Genomic DNA, 21,850 nt, shown 5'->3' with positions numbered 1-21,850 from the left:
GAGGCACCTGGAAGACTGCGACGCCTCAAGACACTCAGTAACCGAAACCGCTCATGTCCGAAGGCTGCGGCTTCCCGGCAACGCTGCCGGCGCGCCCGGCCGCCGGGGCGCCGCCCCCCTAGACGCCGCGTGCCGGCGCCGCCCCCCCCGCCTGGGGCCCGGCGCCCCCCCGGCAGCCCCCGGCGGCGGGCAGGGGCCAGGTGCCGCGGGCCGCGCGCGGCCCCCGTCCACCTGTTACAGCGGCCACTATGACATCACCGTCCCCACCGCTCCGCCGTGTGGTGACGCCACACGGCGCTGACCCAATCGGAGGCGGCGCGGGGGGGCGGGGGGTGCCGGAGCCGCCGCCGGCGCGGGGCGTGGGGGACCGTAGGTGCATGGGGCGGTGGGAGGGGGCGGTGTCCGGGGAGACGCGTCAGCCGCCGCCGCCGCCGCCGTCGCGGGCTCCCTCCCCTCCGGCGGCCCGGGCCCCGCGGGGAGCGGCGCGGCGGGGATGAGGCGGTCTGCTTCGCACCCACCGTAGCGGCGCGGCCGCCTCCGCCATGAAGCGGAAGAGCTGGGCCGAGGCCCGGCGCCGCGCCGCTGCCCCGGCGCCGCCGGCTCTGAAGAGAACTCGGGGCGCGGCGTCGCGGACGGCGGGGGGCGAGGCGGAGCGGCGGCAGCCGCCCCCCGCCGGGTCGGAGACCTGCCTGAGGATCGCCGGTGAGGGGGGCGTGCCGGGGGGGTGGGGGCGGGCGGGGGGGTTGCCGGGGGGACGAGGTGGGGGCCGCTGGCGCGCGGGGTGTCCCGTCCCGTCCCGTCCCTTGGCGTCGCGTTCCGTCCCCGTCCCCGTCCCCGTCCCGCCCTCGCGCCGGCCCCCGGGCGGGAGGTGCGGCCGCGGGGAGGGAAACTTTCCCTCAGCGCCGGGGCGCCGCAGCCCCGCCGGGACCCGCGGCGCTTGGGCGGCGGCGGCGGCCGCCGCTGCCATCTGGGCAGTGGGTCGGTTCTTGGCGTCTCTCCGGCGTTCCGCGCAGCGAAGTGTGCTTGAAAAATGCATCTCGAGTCCGGCCGTGCTTCCAGAAGAATAAATACCGTGGGTTTTTATTAACCCTGGCTGTGCCGAGCAGTTGCCTTGTGCTGTCTCTTTCAGCTTGTAAAAGAGTAAAGGGAAAACACATTTGAACCAGTAAAACATGGGCGGGGGGGGAGGTGGAGTAGCGTATTTATCTCGGTATTGGGTCCGAATATAACATTTCTCCGAACGTTGTGCTTGCTGACTGACGGGTAAAATAGCGGACAAGCTTTGCACCTCCTCTTGACACTCGAGTGCCCAGGGCTTCTGCAGGCTGGTTTGCTCCGTGTCCCCCGTCCTTCCCATGGCCCAGGCTTGGGGCTGTGCTTTGTTTTGGCCTTGGTGGAGAAGCAGATTGGATCACGGCCAGAATAATTCTGGATTTAGGTTTGAGTTCCCCAGCTAAAAGACAGGCTTGAGTTTAGTTTGCCTAAAAGAAAAAAAAAATGTCCTGTGTTAGAGTTTGAGAGTGCTATTATTTACAACATCTCCTAAAAACAAGAAATAAACCTCACTTAACTAATTCTCTGTGGAGGATGTGGGAAATAGTCCATAGATGGAGCAAGCAAAAATGCAAAGGGCAGATGTGGACAAAAGGCACCAGTCTTACCTGTGCCAAGAAACAGGGTTCCTTAAATTATCTGGTGTGTCTCCTACATGATGTTATGGTTAGGAAACTGTAAGATTTTGTTTTGGAAATTTGGTATACAGATGTCGGAAGAATGTAAATTCCCAAAGCATACCAGATTCCTCTTTTTTAAAAAGCTCTAATACTGTCAGGGAATAAAATCCTAAATACTGCAGCCTAAAATACAGTATTTTAGGCCTAATCTACACAGAGAAACATAATAGTGTACTTACATGCAGAATTCTAATGCAACAGTAACTCCTTATGTGTATTTTTCTATAACTGCAGCCATTTATATAGGAAGTGATGATGGTACTGTTTTACGGTTAGATGTAGAAACCCCTCATTTGGCAGGTGATAACTTTTTGATATCAAAATAATTGCACTACCTAGAGCTGACCTGTCCAGCTCAGGTCTCCAGCAAACTGGTCCATCTAACTGTTCTCACATAGCAGTTGCTTGGATCTGATAATGCACATCTGACATCAACAGGGCCCTTAAATTACTGCATCTTCTCCTCCAAAGAAATGTTCACCCCTTTAAGTAATATCGTAGAGCACCTAGGCTTTGACTTGTGTTTTTTCAGTGGCATTTCACCATGTGCAGCAGTACACAGTATAACAAACTTGATTAAAATGCAGTAATTATTATTGTTAATATTTCTTTTTTCTTGATCTTTTTAATGTGCACAGTGACCACTGTTTACAGACTTCTAATAACAGAACAGTTATAGTCAAATTTTTGTTACACAGGTATGTCATACATAATTTTGAAAACAGAAACCTTAAAAGAATGAGCTCAGATGCTTATCTTTTTCTTCAGCTGTTTTAAAAGTTATTTCAAGTTTTGAACTGTCAGTTCTGCCTTCTTAAAGTTCTGAGAAATGAATTTATAGTTCTGGACTGGAGATGAATTAAAGCCTAGGGCCTTATTCTTGCAAATGGACATACATATTTTAGTCTCTGTAAAGGCTGAGACATCTGCATTAGCTTATCTGCTTACAGAAACAGTGCCAAACTCATTAAGAACAGGCTACCTTCATTTTCATCTTTGCTAAAAGACAGAGGGAGATAACAAACCCGAATAGCTGTGAAGATTTATGGATCTTTTCTTGCATGATGTTACTTTCATAAACAGCAGAATTTCTAATCCATTATTTGCATGGTTTTTATGCTCAAAATACTTAGGGTAATTATGCATTTCTTTATTTCCTAATGGATTGTATGCATTAGCCGTATGTCAGAATAATTTTTAATCATTAAATATTTTTGTTTACTATTAAGACTGGTTCAGGAAGGCTGTTCTTGTAAAAATTTGTTTGTTTTGGTCTGTTAAGCTGCATGGTAAACCTTACCATTTTCTCATTGTCAACTAATGCGTGAGGCTTGCTGGTATGACTTCGATTTGCTGGAACTGAATGCAGTTTTCTTCTGTTATTAGAAGCATATTCACCTATCTTCTGATCTCTGAAAGAAGTGATTTATACGATTACAGAAAACGTAACAATTCTTTGTGAGGTGCTTGAAAGCTGTTTATTCCCTTTTCCTGGCTGCTTTTCTTTGTCATTGCTCTGATTTTGTAAATAACTTTTTAAAGAAGATGTGGAATTATTTTACATAAACCTCAGCCAGAAGGTGTGTGTTTCTGTCTCGCTTTTCAGTAGTTAATTCTGTATTGTACTATACGTGGACTTAAAATTTAAGTGATGTAACACTGTGGGGCATTTCTTGACATTTGTTTCTCCTCCTGCTACATGTGTATTTAGTTTGTTTACAGTGAGGAACTAGCATCTTAAAGGATGAGCTAAGCTGTACTGTATATGTCTTTTTTCCTTTATTGAGAATTTTTTACTTATGCTGTCACTTGGTGGTTTTATGAAATAGCATTCGATTCAGGATGCTCATTAATTGGTGAGTTGGTTTTTGGGTTTTTTTTGGTTTTGTGTTGGTTTTTTTCCCTAAACCATTGCACTGGCTTTTGTTTTTCCATTATTGCTTGTTTGTCATTATAAACTTTGCATATTATTTAGAAAACTGTATATTTTTGGAATGCTAAAGACTGAGTATCATTAAGCTTTCCAACATTTTGACTTACCAGCACTTTGAATTAGTTTTTGTTATACAACTATCTCAGTACAGAAGTTGTATTTATTCTTTTATCAATATAACCTCACTTACTTGTGAGTCTTTCTCAAAGCAGAGATTTTAAATACGAATTTAAGGCTTTAATATCTAATCCAGCACTGAAAGTGCGTGAATATATGTAAAGTAGACTTGTGTATGAGACAAGGGCAGCAAAGTGTAAGGACTCTTACTTGAGTAAAGTAACCCAGTGTTGTTGATCGGTTGTGATATGGCCCTGTTTTTTCATGTTTTTTGTGAAGTAAAATGTTCCTTTAACTTTTTAGTATGCTTTCATTTTCTGTTTCAGATGCCAGGCTGTTCTAATTGCCAACTCTTATCATCACTTACATTTGAAGCAGTGATGAGTGAATCAATCTTTTCAAGGATAGTATGACTAAAAAAAATATACATTGTGTATTTCATCTTGACCTTGTAACAGAATTTGTCTTTTATGCTTTTACATGTGTCTTCCTGGTATTTTGGGGGTTTTTAGATCAAACACAAGAAAATACTACATACCAACTCTGAATTTAGAAGTACACTCCGCTTACAATAGTAAATAACTCTAGTTAACAATCTTGGTAATTCAAAACAGACTAACATTGGGTTTTGTTGTACTGTCAGTCTTTTCTGAATTTCTCATCTAAGGCATTTGTTTAACAAAAGAACTGTCAAATGTCTTTTTTTATGAAATAGCCTTTTCTGATCATATGCAGACTTGTCATGCAGAAAGTGCCTGTTTGGTATTTACTGTTCTCTTGAATTACTGAAATTTCTTTTTCCAAGGCCTGTGCAGCAGTAAAGGGAAGATTAATTTGTTATCTCTGTGTTCACATTAACATGATTTTGAAGTGGTGGCTCTCAGTTTTCTATATGACTATTTCCATAGAACACTGTAAATCTGAAGAACAAGCAAAATGCTTTTCCTTCTATATGCACACTGCAATCAGATGCATGATTATTACAGCTTGTGTAGACATGCTTGTTGCTAGCTTTAATCTCACTAGTTCATGTACCAGTGGTAGCAAAGCTGTGGTAACATAGTCTTCTGTTAGGGGTATGCAGGCTCATTTTGCTGTACATGGGATGCTTACTCAAATGAATTGCGTGCATTGACATCCGTATTTCTGTATTTTAACTGTTTTGTTATGTGAGGCTAACAAAATTAAGTGTAATTCAAGTATATCTGACATACTGCAATCATATCTCCTAAGTGCAGTGCAGATGCAGCCTTTAAGGCAGTGAGCCATACTGTCTCATTCTTCTGAGAGATGATTAGAAACGTCTGCTCTGTTCTGATACTTTTAGGATGACCGTTCATCAGAAATTTGCAGGAATCTGGAACAGCTCAAGCACACTATATGTAAATGAAATACTAAAAAGCTAAAACTAGCAAAGGAAGCATAAAAATAACAAAACAGAAGCCTTGCTCCTAGCAGTCCAAACCTTTGTAGAGTCCTAGTGAAATCAACCCATCAGTACTCTGGTATATTTTATGTGTAAGCCCTCATCCTGCAATCAGATCCTTAATGAAGGATTTCTCCTTTCTCAGCATCTGTTACTACTGTTAAAAAATCAACACTAATCCTTGGCTAAACAGAACTGGGAATGTGTTTGCAAAAAAGTCAGGTAAAACCAGACATGGTGAGTAACACAGCATTTATCTGATACTGGACCGGTAGGCCAGTTAAAAGGTAAATACACTTGTGGGAAAGGACTCCTCTGTGTAGCTCTTTTCTAAAATCTCCCTATAGGAAATGTTACAAAGGTGGAGCCCACTGTTTACATAATAGGAAGCAATTGTTAGTGGTGCACAGGAATGGACAGCTTCTGAGGAGACAGGCATTTGACACACACTGCTCTTATTGTGAGGTAGTTCTGTAAGTTCATTGAACTCGAGTTTCTTTCAGGTGTGTTAAGAATAGCAAAAATTAACGTGATCTGGAATACCAGTGCAGAATTGAATGCCAACAGCAATTAAAAAGGCCACATACACACTGTTCACTCAAAATAGCAATTCTGATTTTTGTTGGACATTTTTGCAAAAGCTGCAGAAGGTTTTTAGTAGAAGTAGGAGCACTGAGGAAGTGAGTGGTTCTGTTACTCCAAATCCTGTTTAGGAGCAAAATGCTATATTATTTTAGGCCTTTGACCTGTGCAAACATATTTATTCTCATTTTTATCCCCTTTTGTATTCAAGGATTTTAGATTACTCTTTGTGTAGTGCTTGTGTATTTTCAAAAATGATTGAAAGTTACGGGAAGAATCTGGTGTGCAAGGAGGTAGCATGTCAGCTCGACTGCTAAGACAGTCGACTTCTGCCCAGACTTAGATGTGGATGTTGTTTGTGTACAAGGGAGAGCTCAGTCTAAGTCAATAATCAGACTGGATCTAAAGGACAGATGAAAAATTCTGGCTGTGTATTCCTCCTGTTAACCCCCAGTGGGCTGGTTTAGTGAGCTAACTCAGAAGATAACTTTTTCTTGTAAGGAACCTGGTGGCAGCTAGCCATTAAATCAGTTCAGAAGTGGTGTGAAATTATAGCTTGAGGTTGTAGTGTGGCATGTTTAATCTAGCAATGCCGGTGTAAAATGCCAGTTTAAACATAATCCCAAGATACCCTGTCCTCTCAGTCCTTCTTTCAGCTTCCTCCTTTGCCCTCAGTCATGTCTGTCTCCCCCCCCCCCCCCATTTTAGCTCTGATTCTAAGGGCAGAGGAAGGTAAACCAGCAAAGCAGCTTTTCTTTTCTTTTTTTTTTTTTTCTTTTTCTATTTCTGCTGTGCTAGGATACTCTTTACAGTTTCTTATTCACACAAATCCACCTTGACACAGCACAGAGAGCAACACAATGGTGGGGGCAGATGCAGGGAATTTGTGGTAAGCTGGGGCACCATCCACCCCCAAAGTGTTGGCCTAAACACTTTCCCAGGACTGCCTTTCTGTGAAGCAGTCTTCCCTATAGTGTATTTTGTGTCAAGTTGGGGTATCAGTGCACTTGCTTCTCCACACATATTTCCCTTTGTGGGCCAGTTTAGTCACTTCTTTAAAATGCACAGCATTACTCTTAAATTTTATCCTTTGCCTTGTTTTCAGGAGATGCTTTGGCAAATGCTGGGAGGTACAGAAGTTCCTAAGCAGGTAATGCGCACTTCCCAGCTAGTACTACAGCTGCTGTGCCTGCAAGATGTGACTATTACAAATTAAAGAAGCAAGTTTAATGCCTTACTTCTGCTGAGAGACTAAGGAAGTAGGTGTCCGACTTGCTCAAGAGTTACTGTACGTCCCACTGATTGCACCTGACCTGTAAATGTTGAACCAAACCATTCACATCAGGCTGCTGTTCTATTGAAATGTGCATTTAGCAAAGGTACACTTTTTGGTGGTGGTGCCTGCCTCTACTGCCTGAGATATTGCTGTACCTAAGTGAGCACTGAGCATGTGAATGTTGAAATACAGACATGGGGGACTCCTTTCGTGGCATACTTTACTATGTATTTTCAAGATACAAGTAATTTCTAAGTGCTAGTCAGAGAGGATTTTGTTTTGAAGCATAAAGTGATTTTCTTTTCCTGCATTCTGGAAAAGGAGATAACAGTTTATCACAAACCATGCTGTGAAATAATACTTTTATATGCAGGTGATCTGTTTCGATATTTAAGTGATGTATCTGTTTCAGGCAACTAGTTTGCAAAAAATAAAATATTTCCTTTTAGGTTTGAATTTTAATCCATGTACTTTATAATTATATTGTTTCAGCGAGAGGAAGAAAAATACTGCTCTGGTGCTGCAAGGCCTCAATGTTTATTGACCAATTACTGCAAGCACAGCAATTTACAGCAGCAGCACAGTCAATGTTTAAAGTTCACCAGGGCTACAGCTCCCCGGCCATAAAAATAATTTATATCTGTGTTCATACCACTGGCATTTTATTCCTCTCAGCTTAACAAAGGAAGCCGGGGCAAGCACAGGGTGCCTCCTGCCTTCGTGCACGGAGGCCTTGAAGGGGCATCCCAGGTAGGGATTGGATACGGACAGGGATGTGTCCAGGCGGTGACTGCCTCCTTGCCCCCTTGCATCCCTCTATAGTCCGTTGCCTGCAGACTTTACTTGCATGCCACTACCATGAAAATCATTGTTTTATGAAAAGGTGGGAAGTACTTGCGTTTTGACACAAGCACGCTTTGCAGTTTAGTTTAACTAGGTGCTATGAGATGCTGAGGGATTTGTGACTTAGTTGGGGATGTGTGTGTGTGTGTTGGTGTTCACAGTGCAGCAGTGGGGTCTGTTGCCAAAAGGCAGTGGGTCTCTGCTGTGTGTGTGCGTGCAAGTCAGGCTCCTGCTATATTGCGAAGTCGTCAAAACAGGGAGCTTTCCTGGGAACACTTGGGAAAAAACACTAAATAGCTGCAGATCATGGGAACGCTGCTGAGCAAAAGCCTCAGTCTTTGTGTGCCTTATTGCTTAACACCAGAGAAATAATCATATCTAGTTCAGTAATACTTCAAAGATGTGGTTCATTTTAAACCACTTAAAGTTGTTCTGTTGAGAGGTAATACTTTAGACTTTCAGCAGAAAAGTATGATGTTTATGAAAGCTTTAAATTTTCTTGCATTTCAGATCGCCTTTATTTTGCAATTCTCTGCCAAACACCAAAGAGTGGAGCTGCAAATACCCATTATTTCTGCATAGATGATGAACTTGTGTATGAAAAGTAAGTACAGTCTTTATTTTTTTCGTTTTTTTACAGAAATAAATTAGACAGAGCAACAGCAATGAGGAACCAGTCTAATTGACATTCTGTTTTTAAATGTAGCTGAGGGAAACATACCATTCCCATTACAGCACTAATTACATGAGTTTGGTCCTCTCAGGCTTATCTGCCGTGATGATTTATATGTCTTAGAATGGTTTCTTGGCTTCCAATCAGGATTTCTTAAAACTCTTTTCAAAGAAAAAGCTTTTATTGTACCCATTCTTGTTAGAAGATACAGGAACATGATGCAACAATATGTATTCAGAAGTGTGCACTGGACTGCCGAGCTGAAGAGGATGACTTTGGTTGCTCAAGTATTAAGTGGAAAGGCTAAACCTTCTAGAATAAGAAGAAAAAACTAGCAAAATCAATTCAAGTCTTTATGAGCTGACAATGGATGTAATATTTCCCCTGTGGTGAACACTGTATGCCTTTGTATGTGATCTTGGAATGCTGCCAATTCTTTAAATATTCTTGACCAAGAGCATGGTTACTGTTTTTGAAAGTACTAATCAATCTTTTTTCTCAGTTTCACTTTTCTCTAGCCCTATTAATTGCCTTCTTTTACAGTAAAGCTTTTGGGTTGCTCTTAAAATAAGAGTTTCTGAACTGGTTACAGAGTGATACAGTAGAGAGAATTCTTCAAACCTGGAGTATTCTAGTTTGGTTATAAGTGGTGGTGTGTGGAAAACAAGAAAAAATAGTTTTAGCCCCCATTTAAAGATGACAAAACTGTTACCTCCAACAAAATAGTATGTATGTAAGAAGGCATTCTTGTTTTAGTATGATGCACATACATCATATATGTTATTATTTCTTGCTTTGTGCACCTGATTTAAAAAAAAAAGGCATTTACAGAGGTCATGTGCAATTTTTCCCCTTTCTCCTGCCAGCTTCTATGCAGACTTTGGACCACTCAATCTGGCAATGGTCTACAGATACTGCTGCAAGCTAAATAAGAAATTAAAGGTAACACTTGGTTTTTTGTTCAATATTCTTGACTTTTTAAATAACAGAAACAAATGGGCCAAAAGGTTTTGGGTTTTTTTTGTTCAGGTGGTTCCTGAGTTCCTAATCCAGCTAAGTTTCGGATATAAATGCTAAATTTTATCAAGGTAAATTTAGGGAGGAGGACGATCAGGAGGGAAAACCACTTACTTTTAAGATCCAGAAGATGCCACTCCACTGTGGCAGTAAGTAATGTTAAGCTCCTAAAATGTTGCTAAATGGGTACAGACTGCTTTAAATTAAAAGCCACCCTCTTGGAATTCAGTCATCTTGGCAATCTGCCAGTATTGAGTAAGTTTGATGGCTATGCAACACATTTTTATTTGAGGTGTTTTTTGTTTGACTTGGGCTTCTCTTTTGGTCCTGACATCTCTTTGGTAAGAAGCAACATTTGATCTTAGGTAACATTTATGGCATTGTCCTGAAGGAGACTGCTGTGCTTTCACTGCATATTATCTCCTCTGAGGACTGCTCAGTAATTTTCAGGATAGGGCTTTTGATAGAACATTGTGTCTTCAAAACAGAGGGTTCCTATATTAATTAACATGAATGACATTGAGTTAGTTGACCTCTAACAGATGTTGGAGTATAAAACCTGTTAGGCAGATAAAAAAGCTTATTAGCATTGATGTGAATCACGGTTTGCCTCTTCAAAACTGCTTTTTTTTTTCTTGAAACTGCCACTGAACTGTGAAAATTGGGAAGTATGCAGAACATTATATTTTAACAGAGGTTTGGGTTTTTCTTGTTTTTCCATTCCTTGATGTCTGTCACTGGTATGAGTTTGTATAATTCAGACTTGCTTTGCCCCTGTGGCGCTACAAATGGGCTTGATGGAGACAAGATTCTCGTAATTCTTGTTTACAGGATGCTTTGAAGCAACACAGGTCTCTATTATAATTCCTTTGAATATCTTGGGTTTGATATTGGAGAGGCATATTAGGATTACTGGGATCTGGATACCGCTGCTAGTGATCTGGGGTTTATTTGTCTTGAGTGCTTTGAATAGTATCTGAACAAGCAACATAGCATAAAATGTCACTATTTAAATAGCAATCTTAGCAGTTAATCAAATTTAATCAGTTTCAAGAGCATCAAAATTCGGTTCAGTAGCCAGTTAGCGGATAGTTTATCTAAAGTCAGGTTTTCTTTAAGAATAAAAAGTCTGAAGTCGGTTTTCAAAACTATTGTGACTTTAACATGCCTGTGATGCTTTTGAGAATGCTACTTTGTGTTTACTTCTCATAAACACCTATCTGTTAGATAGGGCTTGAAGTCAGAAATATTACACTAATTTAAGGAGAAAAAGAAAGATCACTGTAACTTGTATAAAAAATTATTTAGGCTGGATACTGGGAAAAATACTGGAACAATCTAGGCAGTAGGGATGCAGTAGAGTATTCCAAAGCTTTTGAGTGACCAGTCTACAATATGCTTGGTCTTCTGAATACAGATGACTGAAAGTAGGTAAACAGACCCTTGCATTCCTCTAATTTTATAAAAGAAGGTATGAAAAGTCTAAAATGCAAAATCATAATCTCATTCATTTCTTGATACAGTCATATTCATTGATAAGGAAGAAAATAATTCATTATACTGGCTTTGATCAGAAGAAACAAGCAAATGCTGCATTCCTCATAGGCTCCTACGCAGTAAGTATTTTAAGTTTTTACATTACATCAACTTGCTAAATGTGTTAAATTTTTTTTTTATGTAGTTTCTAAAACAGCAAGATAAAACCAATTCTTGTCTCATGAATACATATCTTCCTACTAATGTATTATATAGTAAGGTACCACATACTAAGACAATTTTTAATGTCTAGTAGGTGTATGAGTGAGAGTTCTACAGTTTTGGTTTTTTCTTCTCTACTGCAATCTATGCTCCTAAGAAATAAGAGCACTACTGAAAAGAAAATCTTTATGAATATTTTCATTTAGAAAAAAATACTGTTTCTTGATGGTTTTTCTTTCCCTCACCCACACATGCTTTCTTTTTGCTTTTTTAAAACAGAGAAATATTACCATGCACAAAGTACAGTATAGCATTTCCCATTGCATGCCTGTTTAAGTAGACCTTTTCTTCCCCAGCTGCAGCTTTTTTAATGTAAGGTGATCTCTTCAGTTAATCTAGGAGAAGGACTCATCATGTGGTAGGTTTAGGACTAGTATAAAGCCTGGGAATACAGAAGGTGGCTGGAAATGCACTGAGCCGTGGCCCTGCTTGCAGAAGGGAAAACAACTGGCTTTACATCACAGCTGCATGTCTTTGGTACACAGAAGTGTAGTCAAGGAATAAACCGGAATGCTTCAGCATGAGAGATGTGATGTACCATATTCATGTTCTGCTTTGACTTGTAACACACCTTGATTGTAACCATCTCTCTCGTTTGCTGAGTAATAAAATGAAGTGAGAATCTATGCGGTTTTTGATGTTGGAGATTTGAGGGGTCAAAGTTTATGTAGCCTTAGGTCATTCCCCTTTATTAGCTGCAAGGCTATACAGTACTAGCTGTGATGCTGGTATTCTCCTTGTTGCCCCTCTGCATCATGCAAGAGGTCCATTTCCTGCTCACCAGAGTTTTTCTGTTTATTTTCTACAGTACTTATTACAAATCAAGATCTAGATTTGAAAATGTGTCACTCTTGGTTTTTGAAACAGAGGCACTTAGAATGTTGCTGTAGATATTTGCATTCTTAAACAACACAAAAACCAGCAACATGACTTACTAAACTTCGTTGCAGTTAAGGCATTATGTTGACAAAGGAGCTGCAGCTTTTAGGAAAACTCCTTCCTAGTGACTTGATCTTAATGGAGGCCCGGAGAGTGAGAGGGGACTGACTTCAGTTATCAGCCATTATTTGGGAAGAAGTGTCTTTTGTTTTTCAGTAAACTTCTGTTCTGAATATATGTAGTAGTATTGTGTAGCACAGCAGCTGACATTTTAAGCAGAATCCATGGTATGGAAAATTAACTAATGGCAAAACAATCTAATACAAAAGTACTCTTGTTGATGATGTAAAAGTATACAAAAAACCTAACACAAATGTTAGTTCTGATCATCCAGTAGCTCTGCCATGTTGCAGTAACAACATGCAGTTAAAGCGGAATGCTTTGATAGACTTGAATAAAGCTCTAATATTAATATGTATGGATTATGACAGTCCAAAGCATGGTAATTAAAAATGGAGGCTGTTGGACAGAGGAGTAGGCAGTTTTTACTTCAGAGGACTGCAATGAAGAAGTGGGCATTACACAGTACAGAGAGGATGCTAACACAGATCCAGCTGAGTATGGCACGAGATCATGACTGACTAGCCAGTGCATGTGGGAGGGGTTGCAGACAGCTGACATATGGCAGAAAGAGGCTAGTCAAAACCACCAGTCGTTTTCAGAGTAGAAAGACTTGTGCTTAGGTTATTGCATTGTACAGGTTGAGTATTTCGGCAGTTTCCTGTGGCAAAGTGGAGCACTCTGTGAGCATCAGTCCCCTCTTTGAAGCGGAACATGTCTGGCTTGCATAGTTGGAAGTCCTAGATGGTGAAGTAGTTGTAGCTAGGTGCTGATTTTTTTGTTTAGTGCAACAGACTTTGGCTTTGGTACTGCTTTTTCTATAAAGTAGTGTAGAGTTTCTTCCCAGATTTGTGTGGGAGGGATTCCAGCGGAGGAAGATCACACAGGAAAAGACTGTGCCCCTGAGGCTTACTTTTTTCTCCCTGGCACCCTTTCATGATCTTTCATGAAGAGGCAGGCTTAATTACAGCAATCACTGCTGAAGTGTTCAAACATACATGTCCCCTTTTTCTGATTTCTCTAGGGAGAAAAGGATTGTTCTCTATGGGGCAAGCAGTAGTGTATAGGATCTGTTCAGAATGCATGATAAATATATGCCTATAAGCATATTTCCTGATGGAAAGGAAGTATAGGCCATCTTTATTTAAAACATATGTAGGCTTAAGCATCCACCTACTTGTCCAGTTCAGAGTGATTTGCTTTTTGGTGAATAAGAATCCATCCAGCTATTAGTTAAAACTGTAAGAAGCATTTTTGTAATTTTAGTTAATCAGACCAAATGTCCTGTTGGTAATGCTCTTCGTTGCTTCAACTGAGTATCATTGTTTAATGTCTAAAATCCCTTAAGGGTAAGTGGTAGGTTGCCACTGTATTTTGTTTTCTGTGGGTTTAATGTGTTTGTTACTTGATTTTGGTTTTTTAGCTTCATAGTGGGTTCAGGAACTGCATGGCAGTGCATTAGGTTGGAGGAGTTCAGATGGGAAGGGCAAGGAAGTAGAAAGGGAAAGTAGTCTTTGCAGAGTTAGTCATGAAAATAGTGCTTGTTTGCATGTGTTGTAAGGCCTTTGATAACTTAAGCATAGTTTTGGGTGCAAGGTGTTCTGTAGATTCAGGTGCTTTAAGTTACTTGTTAGGAATAACAGACTGCCAGGGTTTGAGGAACAGCACAGGCATAGTAGTGTGTGTGCTTTCTGGCTTTGTTCTCTCTTTTTTTAAAACGTAAATCACAAATTAACTATGAAACTATAATGAAGTGTATATAACTAGTTCTCCTCTGGAACTTGCATGTCCTCATAAACGTTGAATAGTTTTATGCTAGCAGCTTCAGAGCCTGTCATTTTAAGGGCTTGTTGACCTTAAATTTGTATTCTTAAACACAACATTATTTAAGTTCTGCTTAAAGGCGTTGGGATGTGTTAGCATGTTTATCATTCAACATATTTTGTTTAAATGTATATGTGTGTTTATATGTCATGTGGGGTTATGCTCATTTTGACTACTAAAGCAGTTATGAAAGACTTCATGAACTGTGGTGAAGTATAAGAGCAGGTGTTATTGTTCTGATTTACAAGCAAAGTCTGTTCCCAGTCTTTTCTTCACAGTTGGTGTGTTTTAATATTCCCACCTACTCCTCCCCTTCATGTAACTTGTCTTTCTTTACTCTTCAGTGGAGGTAGCTTCTGAACTCTCCAGGCTACACACTTCTTTCTCCCTCCTCCTGCATCTGCTGCTTCCTTCCAGGTGTACTTTGATGTGACAGCACAGCCTAACTCAAGCTACAGGGCTCATCAGTATAAAGTGGCATTAAGAGTGAAGAGCAAAGTTTTCAAATACATTGTTATATATGTAGTTTTAGAATAAAGTGTTATTTTTTAGACTAAATCTTAACAATTTAGATCTTAATCCCTTTAGTGTTCATCTTCCATCTATTTTAATTATGTATTTTGTTTCATTTTTGCAGATGATACACTGCATAATGGGAATAATATTCTTTTGTGTAGATTATATATAAATTTGGCACGTTCAGCCACTCAAAGGGTAGCCAGAATTCAGTGTGTTGGGGTTAAATGTTTACACTTTGTTTGGGCAGAGGGGGTGAGGGGAAGGAAGGGGGTGCGGTGGGGAAACTACCTTTGTTCTTCAGCTTCCAAAGAAAAGCAATTTTTCTTTAAAAGGTATCTGCACTGTTCAGGCCTTACCACTCTACCAAAGCAGCAGTGATCTTCTGAGTTGATCTCTACAGTGGCTTCTCTTGATTTTCACCAGGACTTGGCTGTGGGTGAGGAAAGTCTGCTTCTTCCATCATTGCTCCTTCTGTATTAAGAAAGAAAATGTCTCCTCTGTGCCCTGTCCACCCAGTTCCCAGCTCCCCCCTCTCCCCTTGGCTGCATTAACTTAGTGTTTTTTTCCTCAGGCCTGGCACTAATTATGTACTTGGAGGGTGACCCTCCGAGGGTACCGCCCCATGAACTGCTGTAATTCAGGTCACCTTCTCCAGGACTCATCTCTGTACTTTGTCTATTTTGTCATCTTCTTTCTTCAGGGTAAGCAGCGTTTCCTTCATCCGTTCTGATCCGTAGTACTGTTTTTTTGCCTTTTCAATTTGTTAGTGTCCTTCCTAGCTGTGGGCCTAATACTGGGTAGAAGCTGGAGGTTGCAGAAACGATTAGTGCACATCTGTGTGATGTCAAACTGCACTGTTCTTACTGTGGCATTTGCAGAATTATCTTTGGCTAAGCCATGGGAAAGCAGGCAAACATGTTTGTTTAGTGGTCCAGGCAGAGTGGTGGTAAATGGGTAAGGGTGGGTAGACTGTGTTTACCCCCAGCTGTGCTTTGATGAGAGGTGCTTGTGCTTGACAGGCAAGTGGCAGAGACTAGATGGACAAAGTAATGGTCTTTCATTTAAGCAAAAGTTGTCCCAAGTCTTTTTCGCTTTCTCTTGTGTTCATGTCCTCTGAAAAGCTACCTTCTCTGAATTGCATTTGGAAAATTGCGGTTAGTCTTTATGACAGCAGCTTTTCCTGCTGTTTGTACTAGGCTTTTCTTCATGATGTTCTTACCAGACTGCTGGTCTCAGTAGAAGAAGGGTTGCTCTTTGGGGGTCCCTCACAATAGTACTAACTTGCTTTCTTAGCAGTCGTGAAGTACTGATGTGCCCAGCCTGGTCAGTTCCCAGCTAACAGGGTTTTCTATGCTTCCCCTCTGCTGTTTAAAAGGTAATTGGAGGTTTCTTGTGTTTGTTTATGATGAACAAAGAGATGCCAGAGACCGGCAGCTATTCCCTCTGTGCCTGTTTTACCCACTTAATGACTCTGTTTCTGCTAATGAAGGGACTGTTGGCCACGTGCATTTCTTCAGTACACCACAAAAGTTCATACAGGAAGCTTTTTATTCTAATATATTTCTATTTTAATTTTGCTGTATTTAATTTTTTTCTAAGGAATATAGCTAGAAAATTTAATGTATCAACTGACTAGTATATGCAATAGAGGTTTTAATGAAATAAAATATTTAATACTTTTATAGTAAATTAGACGTGTGTGAGCTTGTGTTTGAGTCTGGTAACACACAGTAATTTGCATTTGTTCGCAATGAGTGGGTTGTGATTATTTGCAGTTTATGGCAGTTCAGGCTATTTTGGGTGAGTAACATTTCTGGATCATAGTTGTATCACATGAAATGTGCTTGTAAGCAGTGTAAAATTAATCTCATTATTTTCTTGCTTTAAGTCAGTATGGTTGGTAAAATGTATGATTTAGGTAGCAACCTTAAGTAGATTTGGCGGTTAAGGGTGAACAGGTGGACAAACTTGATTACACTAAGCACATCACAGATGTGAATTTAAAGTGCTATTTACAGACATGATACAGTTTCTAACAGTACAGCATATTTAAGTATCCTATTTAATTTTCCTGAAAAAGCTACCACTTATGTCATGGGTTATTATTATCAAACATGTTCTGTCTTGCATGCAGCATTACTATTTCACTCAGCAATCCCATATACTGAAGATACAGATGCTTTTTTCAACCAGAGCCTCCTTTCCTTTTCTACCAGGAATACTTTTCTTCCTATTGTGAATACCACTCGCATGATTGTAATGATAATCTATGAAATCTTTGTTTAAAAAATAGGGCTGGTTTGAAAACATTATGAATGAGACAGTAACATGGCTTGCTAAAAGAACTCATTCTGTGGTTGATTTGAAATGCTTATAAAGACTGAGTCACCTAGTCCTACAGGCTCTTCTGTTATATTCAGTGAACTTTATAGTGCTGTGTTTGACTACCCAGCGGTATTGGCTGGAGGAGTGCTTGAGTGCATCCCGGTACTCAATGCTTGGATAGTTCTTGACCGTTCACAGAGCTGCCTGTAGTCTCTTAATTCAAAACATATGTCCTAAATGAAAAGGATGATTAGAGCAATGTGAATGGTTCAGCCGCTAATAGCAAATTTCTGGCCGTGTTTTTAAGTTCAGTGGGTTATTTTTTTCTATGCATAGAGAAAGCAAATTTCTAAATTGCTGGTACACAAGTGATTACCCAGTGTGATAAAATAGTATGTTACTTTGACTTGAAAGATTCCAGTTCTTTCTTTCTTTCTAGAAAAAAAAAATTCTGGAAGGTACTTAAGTAAAGATTTGTAAAGGATTTCAAGAGTTTTTCCATGTGTATTTGTGTGTGTGTGTATGTAGATATGGATGTACACCCATTTGCACTTGCATATGATTGTAGGAAAATTCTAAAACTGATGCAGCTATACTTGTGGATGATTTATTTCAGGTCTGCTGAATTTTCTAAGTTTTTAAAAAAAGCTGCTTTTTTAATATTTCCTGACTTGCAGGAAAGGACCCTCTTGGAAAATCAGTGTAAAATTCTAACAGACTTTTCTTCATTTGTGTATATGAGAATGGACAAAAGCCATTCCAGAAATCGCCTGCTTCTGCTAAGTAAGAGTTAGTATAATTGCTTGAAATTTATTTTAGTACTTTTCGTCTTTTTAATCATACTTATTAGTTGCTTTATTGGCATTAACGTAGGAAAACAACTTTATTTGTGAAAGTTTCTGTCACCTTAGAAAGCACAGAAGAAACATAAATTATAATCGGCATCTGACCAAACTGATTTCAGCTGTTGTATATTTTGATTTCTGGAGGTATGTCTTTTTCCTATTTCCCTTCCTTCTCCCAGTACATACCTTATGAATTTACAAATATATCATCAGATCAACATTTTCACTCTCTTCTCTACTGAAACATCAGTTTTGCTTACTGCCTTAGAAAGTCATCCATCCTCTCAACACTTCTGTCTACTATAGGTCTCTGATCATTTTTACTTTTTTCTCTCATTTACGGGCTTTCTTTAGTCCTTTGTTCACCCACATCATTCCAATGAAATTTTTCACCTTTAAGGCTTCAGTGGTCTCCTCCTGTTCAGAAGCAGTATTACATACAGCCTGTTCAGAAACAGTATTATATACAGTTCTGTAACAGTTTCAGTTCATGTCAGGAGTGTTTTTGAAGCGAATCTTTCCTTGAACCCTGCTTAGTGCATTTTGCTTCACTTCGTGGAGCCGTCTAGGAGTAAACCCGACAGGTAATGGGATTCCACAGGATCAGACTAGGACTAGCTGTTAAGGTTAAAAGCTGCGGGAAGTGCAGACTTCAGATCATCAGTGCTGGCTGTCAGTCTGCAGGTGCATTTCTGCTGGTGCACACTACTTCCTACTGCAGGTACGGCCTCTGCTGCCTTGACATCTGTTGCTTTCCTCACTCCTTCAGTCTTAACTGTTTCCATATCTGGAATTTTGTTCACCCACAACCTGAACCCAGATTCACCCATGTTCAGCTTCCATCCAGTCTTGCCTGTTAACAAGTTTTCTAGCTGGGTACTTTTTTATGGTCTTAGGCTCTGAGAGAAACTGATTCTTTCTCCACTTCAACTGTCACAGCCTCTTGTGTTGTGTTACTGCCAGGATACTTTCCCTGTGAATTAAGTATCTGTTTACGGTCTTTCCCATTCTGGGTAGAGACTGAGTTCTTCCATTTTGAAGCACTCTACACCATTGCATCTGTCTAGATATCCTCATACTAAACTAATTTTTGTTGTAAACCACTTTTCACTGAGAATACCATCTGATCATTTCATCATCTGTCTCTGCAACTGTTCACATGTTATTTCTTGTGTGTGTAGTAGTGTCACAGCTGAAGTGCAGCAGGGTCTGTCTTCGTTTCAGAAAATTCTGAGAAATCTACCTGGAAGAGCTTCCTTCTTCAGTGAATATACTGTATATTGCTTCAGTTGTACAGGAGGTACTGCATATTTTTGTTTAGTAGCTTTTCCACATTGAAAAATGCCATCTGCCTGCACAGTGCTTTTTGTACATACTAAATGATGGCAGATACTGAAAAAATCAGGTTGGTTTTTTTAAGTGTCCTTTTATGTAGCCTGTGTTTCTATAACTATGTTAAGGAAAGTCTACATGCACGCGCATGTACGTTAAGATAGCGTTTCTAGCAACTTCACTGGTAATGTGATTTCAGAAGTTGGATCTGTGCTTAAGAACTAACATGTTTCAGTATACTGTAACATTATTTAGACTCATTTTAATACAACACTTAACATTAAAGGAAAAGTTGCCTGTTGCAGCTGTTAGATTTGTAAACAAATGCTTCTGCCTTGGAGCTTGTTTTCTTTGAGAAACTGGTATAAGTTCAGCTGAGGTACAGGAGAAATCCTTGACCTTTCTGAGGTACATGTGCTTACAGGATTAGCTAGTAGTAGCTGCATTTCTATTTGCCTGTTGTACAAGTAGTACTCTGCATATTACCCAGCCTCACAGCACTGAATCCCATTTTTTTTTCCATATGACTAATTTCTGGCTACAAACTCAAGTTTCTGCTGTTTAATTACATTTTATTTGCTAATGCCATTTCATGTCTCTGGTTTGTGAGTTTTTCTGGGGCAGAGCATTTTTTCTGATAAGCAAGCAGTGCTAGATTTATACGGTTGCTAGAGAGCAATATGTGTTCCCGTGCTGCAAGATGCAAAGTATGACTGTATCAAAGCACACAACTTGAAATTTCTTGGAATAACCTTGATATCCAATCCAGGCAATGAATGTACCTGCAGAATGGAAAGTGAACTCTGGCATGTGAGGAGCAGCTATTTAATGATATTTTGGGTGCTTTTTAAGTCTCTTTTCTATTACAGGTGTATGCTTGCAAATACAAATGCAAAAGTCACTTACCCCTCCCCAGTGAAAGCACACATGGGCACAAAACATGGAGTTTTTATTACTTAGCTAAACTACTTCAACACGACAGATGTTTTTTTCTTTGATTTTGCTAATTGCACAGGAAGAAAATACTTAACACAGTAATCAAACCAGAGGGAAAATGAAAGGGGTCACCTGTTGCCATGTATGTTTTAGCAGTCTGTTTAGGATATGTTTCAAGCTGCGTGGTTTTTTTCCAGCATCATCCGTTTTGCCTCCCATTCCCACCTCACAAGAATGTGTGTATGTGTGTAGAAGAGGATGTTAAGCCATTTGTTCAAGCTGGCTTTGCAGTATCATCAAAGAAATTTGAAAGGCAATGCCGACTTTTGAAAGAAAAACATGTCAAAAGCAACAGAAAGCAAAAATGCCACACTTAGACTTTTTTGGGGTGTTTAATTAATACTCATTAGGATTCTTACTTTCAAAAAACCTCTTAAGGAAAAAGGTCATTAATGTAAGAGATTCAAATAATTTACTAAATGTTAATGGAAAAAAACACTTTCTTTTGTGTGGTAAAGCTTAGTTAATGCAGTTTTAAAGGAAAAGTATTAACTTGAAATTACTGAGTACTGACCTGTTAATGACAGTTTGTTATTAACTGTTGTTATCTTCTGGTTGTGCTGGGGATGGTGTTTGGTGGTGTTGGAAGATGTGGTTTGCATAAAAGAGGAGTTTTACAGTATTATTTAAAGAGACCTTAGTGTTAGAGGCTATCCAAGAGGGGTCAGGCATGTTGTGATGGAAGACCATTTGGATATTTGTCTTGAGTTGGTCCTTTGTGAATTCTTTTCTGAGTGTTTTTGAGAGTAGAAAGTTTGATACACAGTGCTTCAAGTGCGTTGCTTCATTCTGTTCTTAGGATTTTGCTGCTGAAGTTACAGATTTCTTTTTTTTTTTTTTTTTTCTTTCTTCCCTTTTTGGTATCTGGATTTAGTTCCTGGATACTGCACTACCAGTGCAAAGGAGCAAGTACAGGACTTCGAATAATGCAAATGTACTGCTGCAGGAAAATTAAAGTATACATGAATTACTGTTTTAATCTTGTCTGCTGACACTGTTTTGTAGACCAGATGATTCGTAGCTTTGCTGATATCTCTCTGGGGTTTTGTGTTTTGATTTACATCCTAAAATCTTAATTAAAAAAATAAATAAATCTCCAAGCTGGTCCAGCAGAGTTGCAGTAGGAACATGGAAGAATCTAGACAGAAGTTTTGTCACTGTAGCCTGTAGTTGAACAACTCATGCACTGATTTATACATTTTATATAAAAATACGTATTCCTCTAGGTTGACCAGTATTTTATATTGTTTATGTTTGTTTTATTGTTGCACACTTGCATACAGTTGTTCTTGATGCCACTCTTTCCTAGCACTTTTTACCTCTGTGATAATGCCTTCTGTAGTAAACAAGTGACTTGAAATTATTAATATCAATCTTAAAAATAATCTTTTTCCTTTTCTGTCCTTTTCCACAAAAATAGATAATATACCTGAGAAAATCCCCAGAAGATGTGTACAGGCTTATATTGGCTGGAAGCATTTCCTATCTTCCTTTCAGGTAAATAACAAGGTGTTAGAATTTTCTGTACCTTGATAATTTGAAGAAGAATGTAGCATTTATCAGTACTAATCTGGGGACAGGGCTTATCTGAAGTTTTAACATGTTCACTGCCTGAACTTTAAGTGCAGACTGCTGAACATAGGTGTTAGCAG

The 21,850-nt window shown here is 39.9% G+C and overlaps 1 protein-coding gene across 15 annotated transcripts in view; it reads left to right on the top strand.

Moving 5' to 3' along the window:
• The first annotated feature begins 368 nt into the window (after positions 1-368).
• The window catches only part of CDC14B (cell division cycle 14B), a 46,068-nt gene continuing 24,586 nt past the window's right edge, over positions 369-21,850 (top strand). For 3 of the 15 annotated variants that reach the window (XR_008730187.1, XR_008730189.1, XR_008730188.1), the window contains exons 1-5: positions 370-702; positions 8,421-8,514; positions 9,450-9,525; positions 11,124-11,216; positions 21,619-21,695. Coding sequence is in view for 9 of the 15 variants with exons in the window: in XM_055698651.1 (XP_055554626.1) it covers positions 543-702; positions 8,421-8,514; positions 9,450-9,525; positions 11,124-11,216; positions 21,619-21,695 (500 nt within the window). In the remaining 6 variants the exon portion in view is untranslated. Of the gene's footprint in view, positions 703-6,618; positions 6,942-8,420; positions 8,515-9,449; positions 9,526-11,123; positions 11,217-21,618; positions 21,696-21,850 lie in introns of those variants that run through there. The other 12 variants (XM_055698651.1, XM_055698647.1, XM_055698652.1 and 9 more) reach the window with 6 other exon arrangements.

Source organism: Falco cherrug, chromosome Z (assembly GCF_023634085.1).
Source record: "Falco cherrug isolate bFalChe1 chromosome Z, bFalChe1.pri, whole genome shotgun sequence".
NCBI lineage: Eukaryota > Metazoa > Chordata > Aves > Falconiformes > Falconidae > Falco > Falco cherrug.
This window is presented reverse-complemented; position numbering and strand designations above follow the sequence as displayed.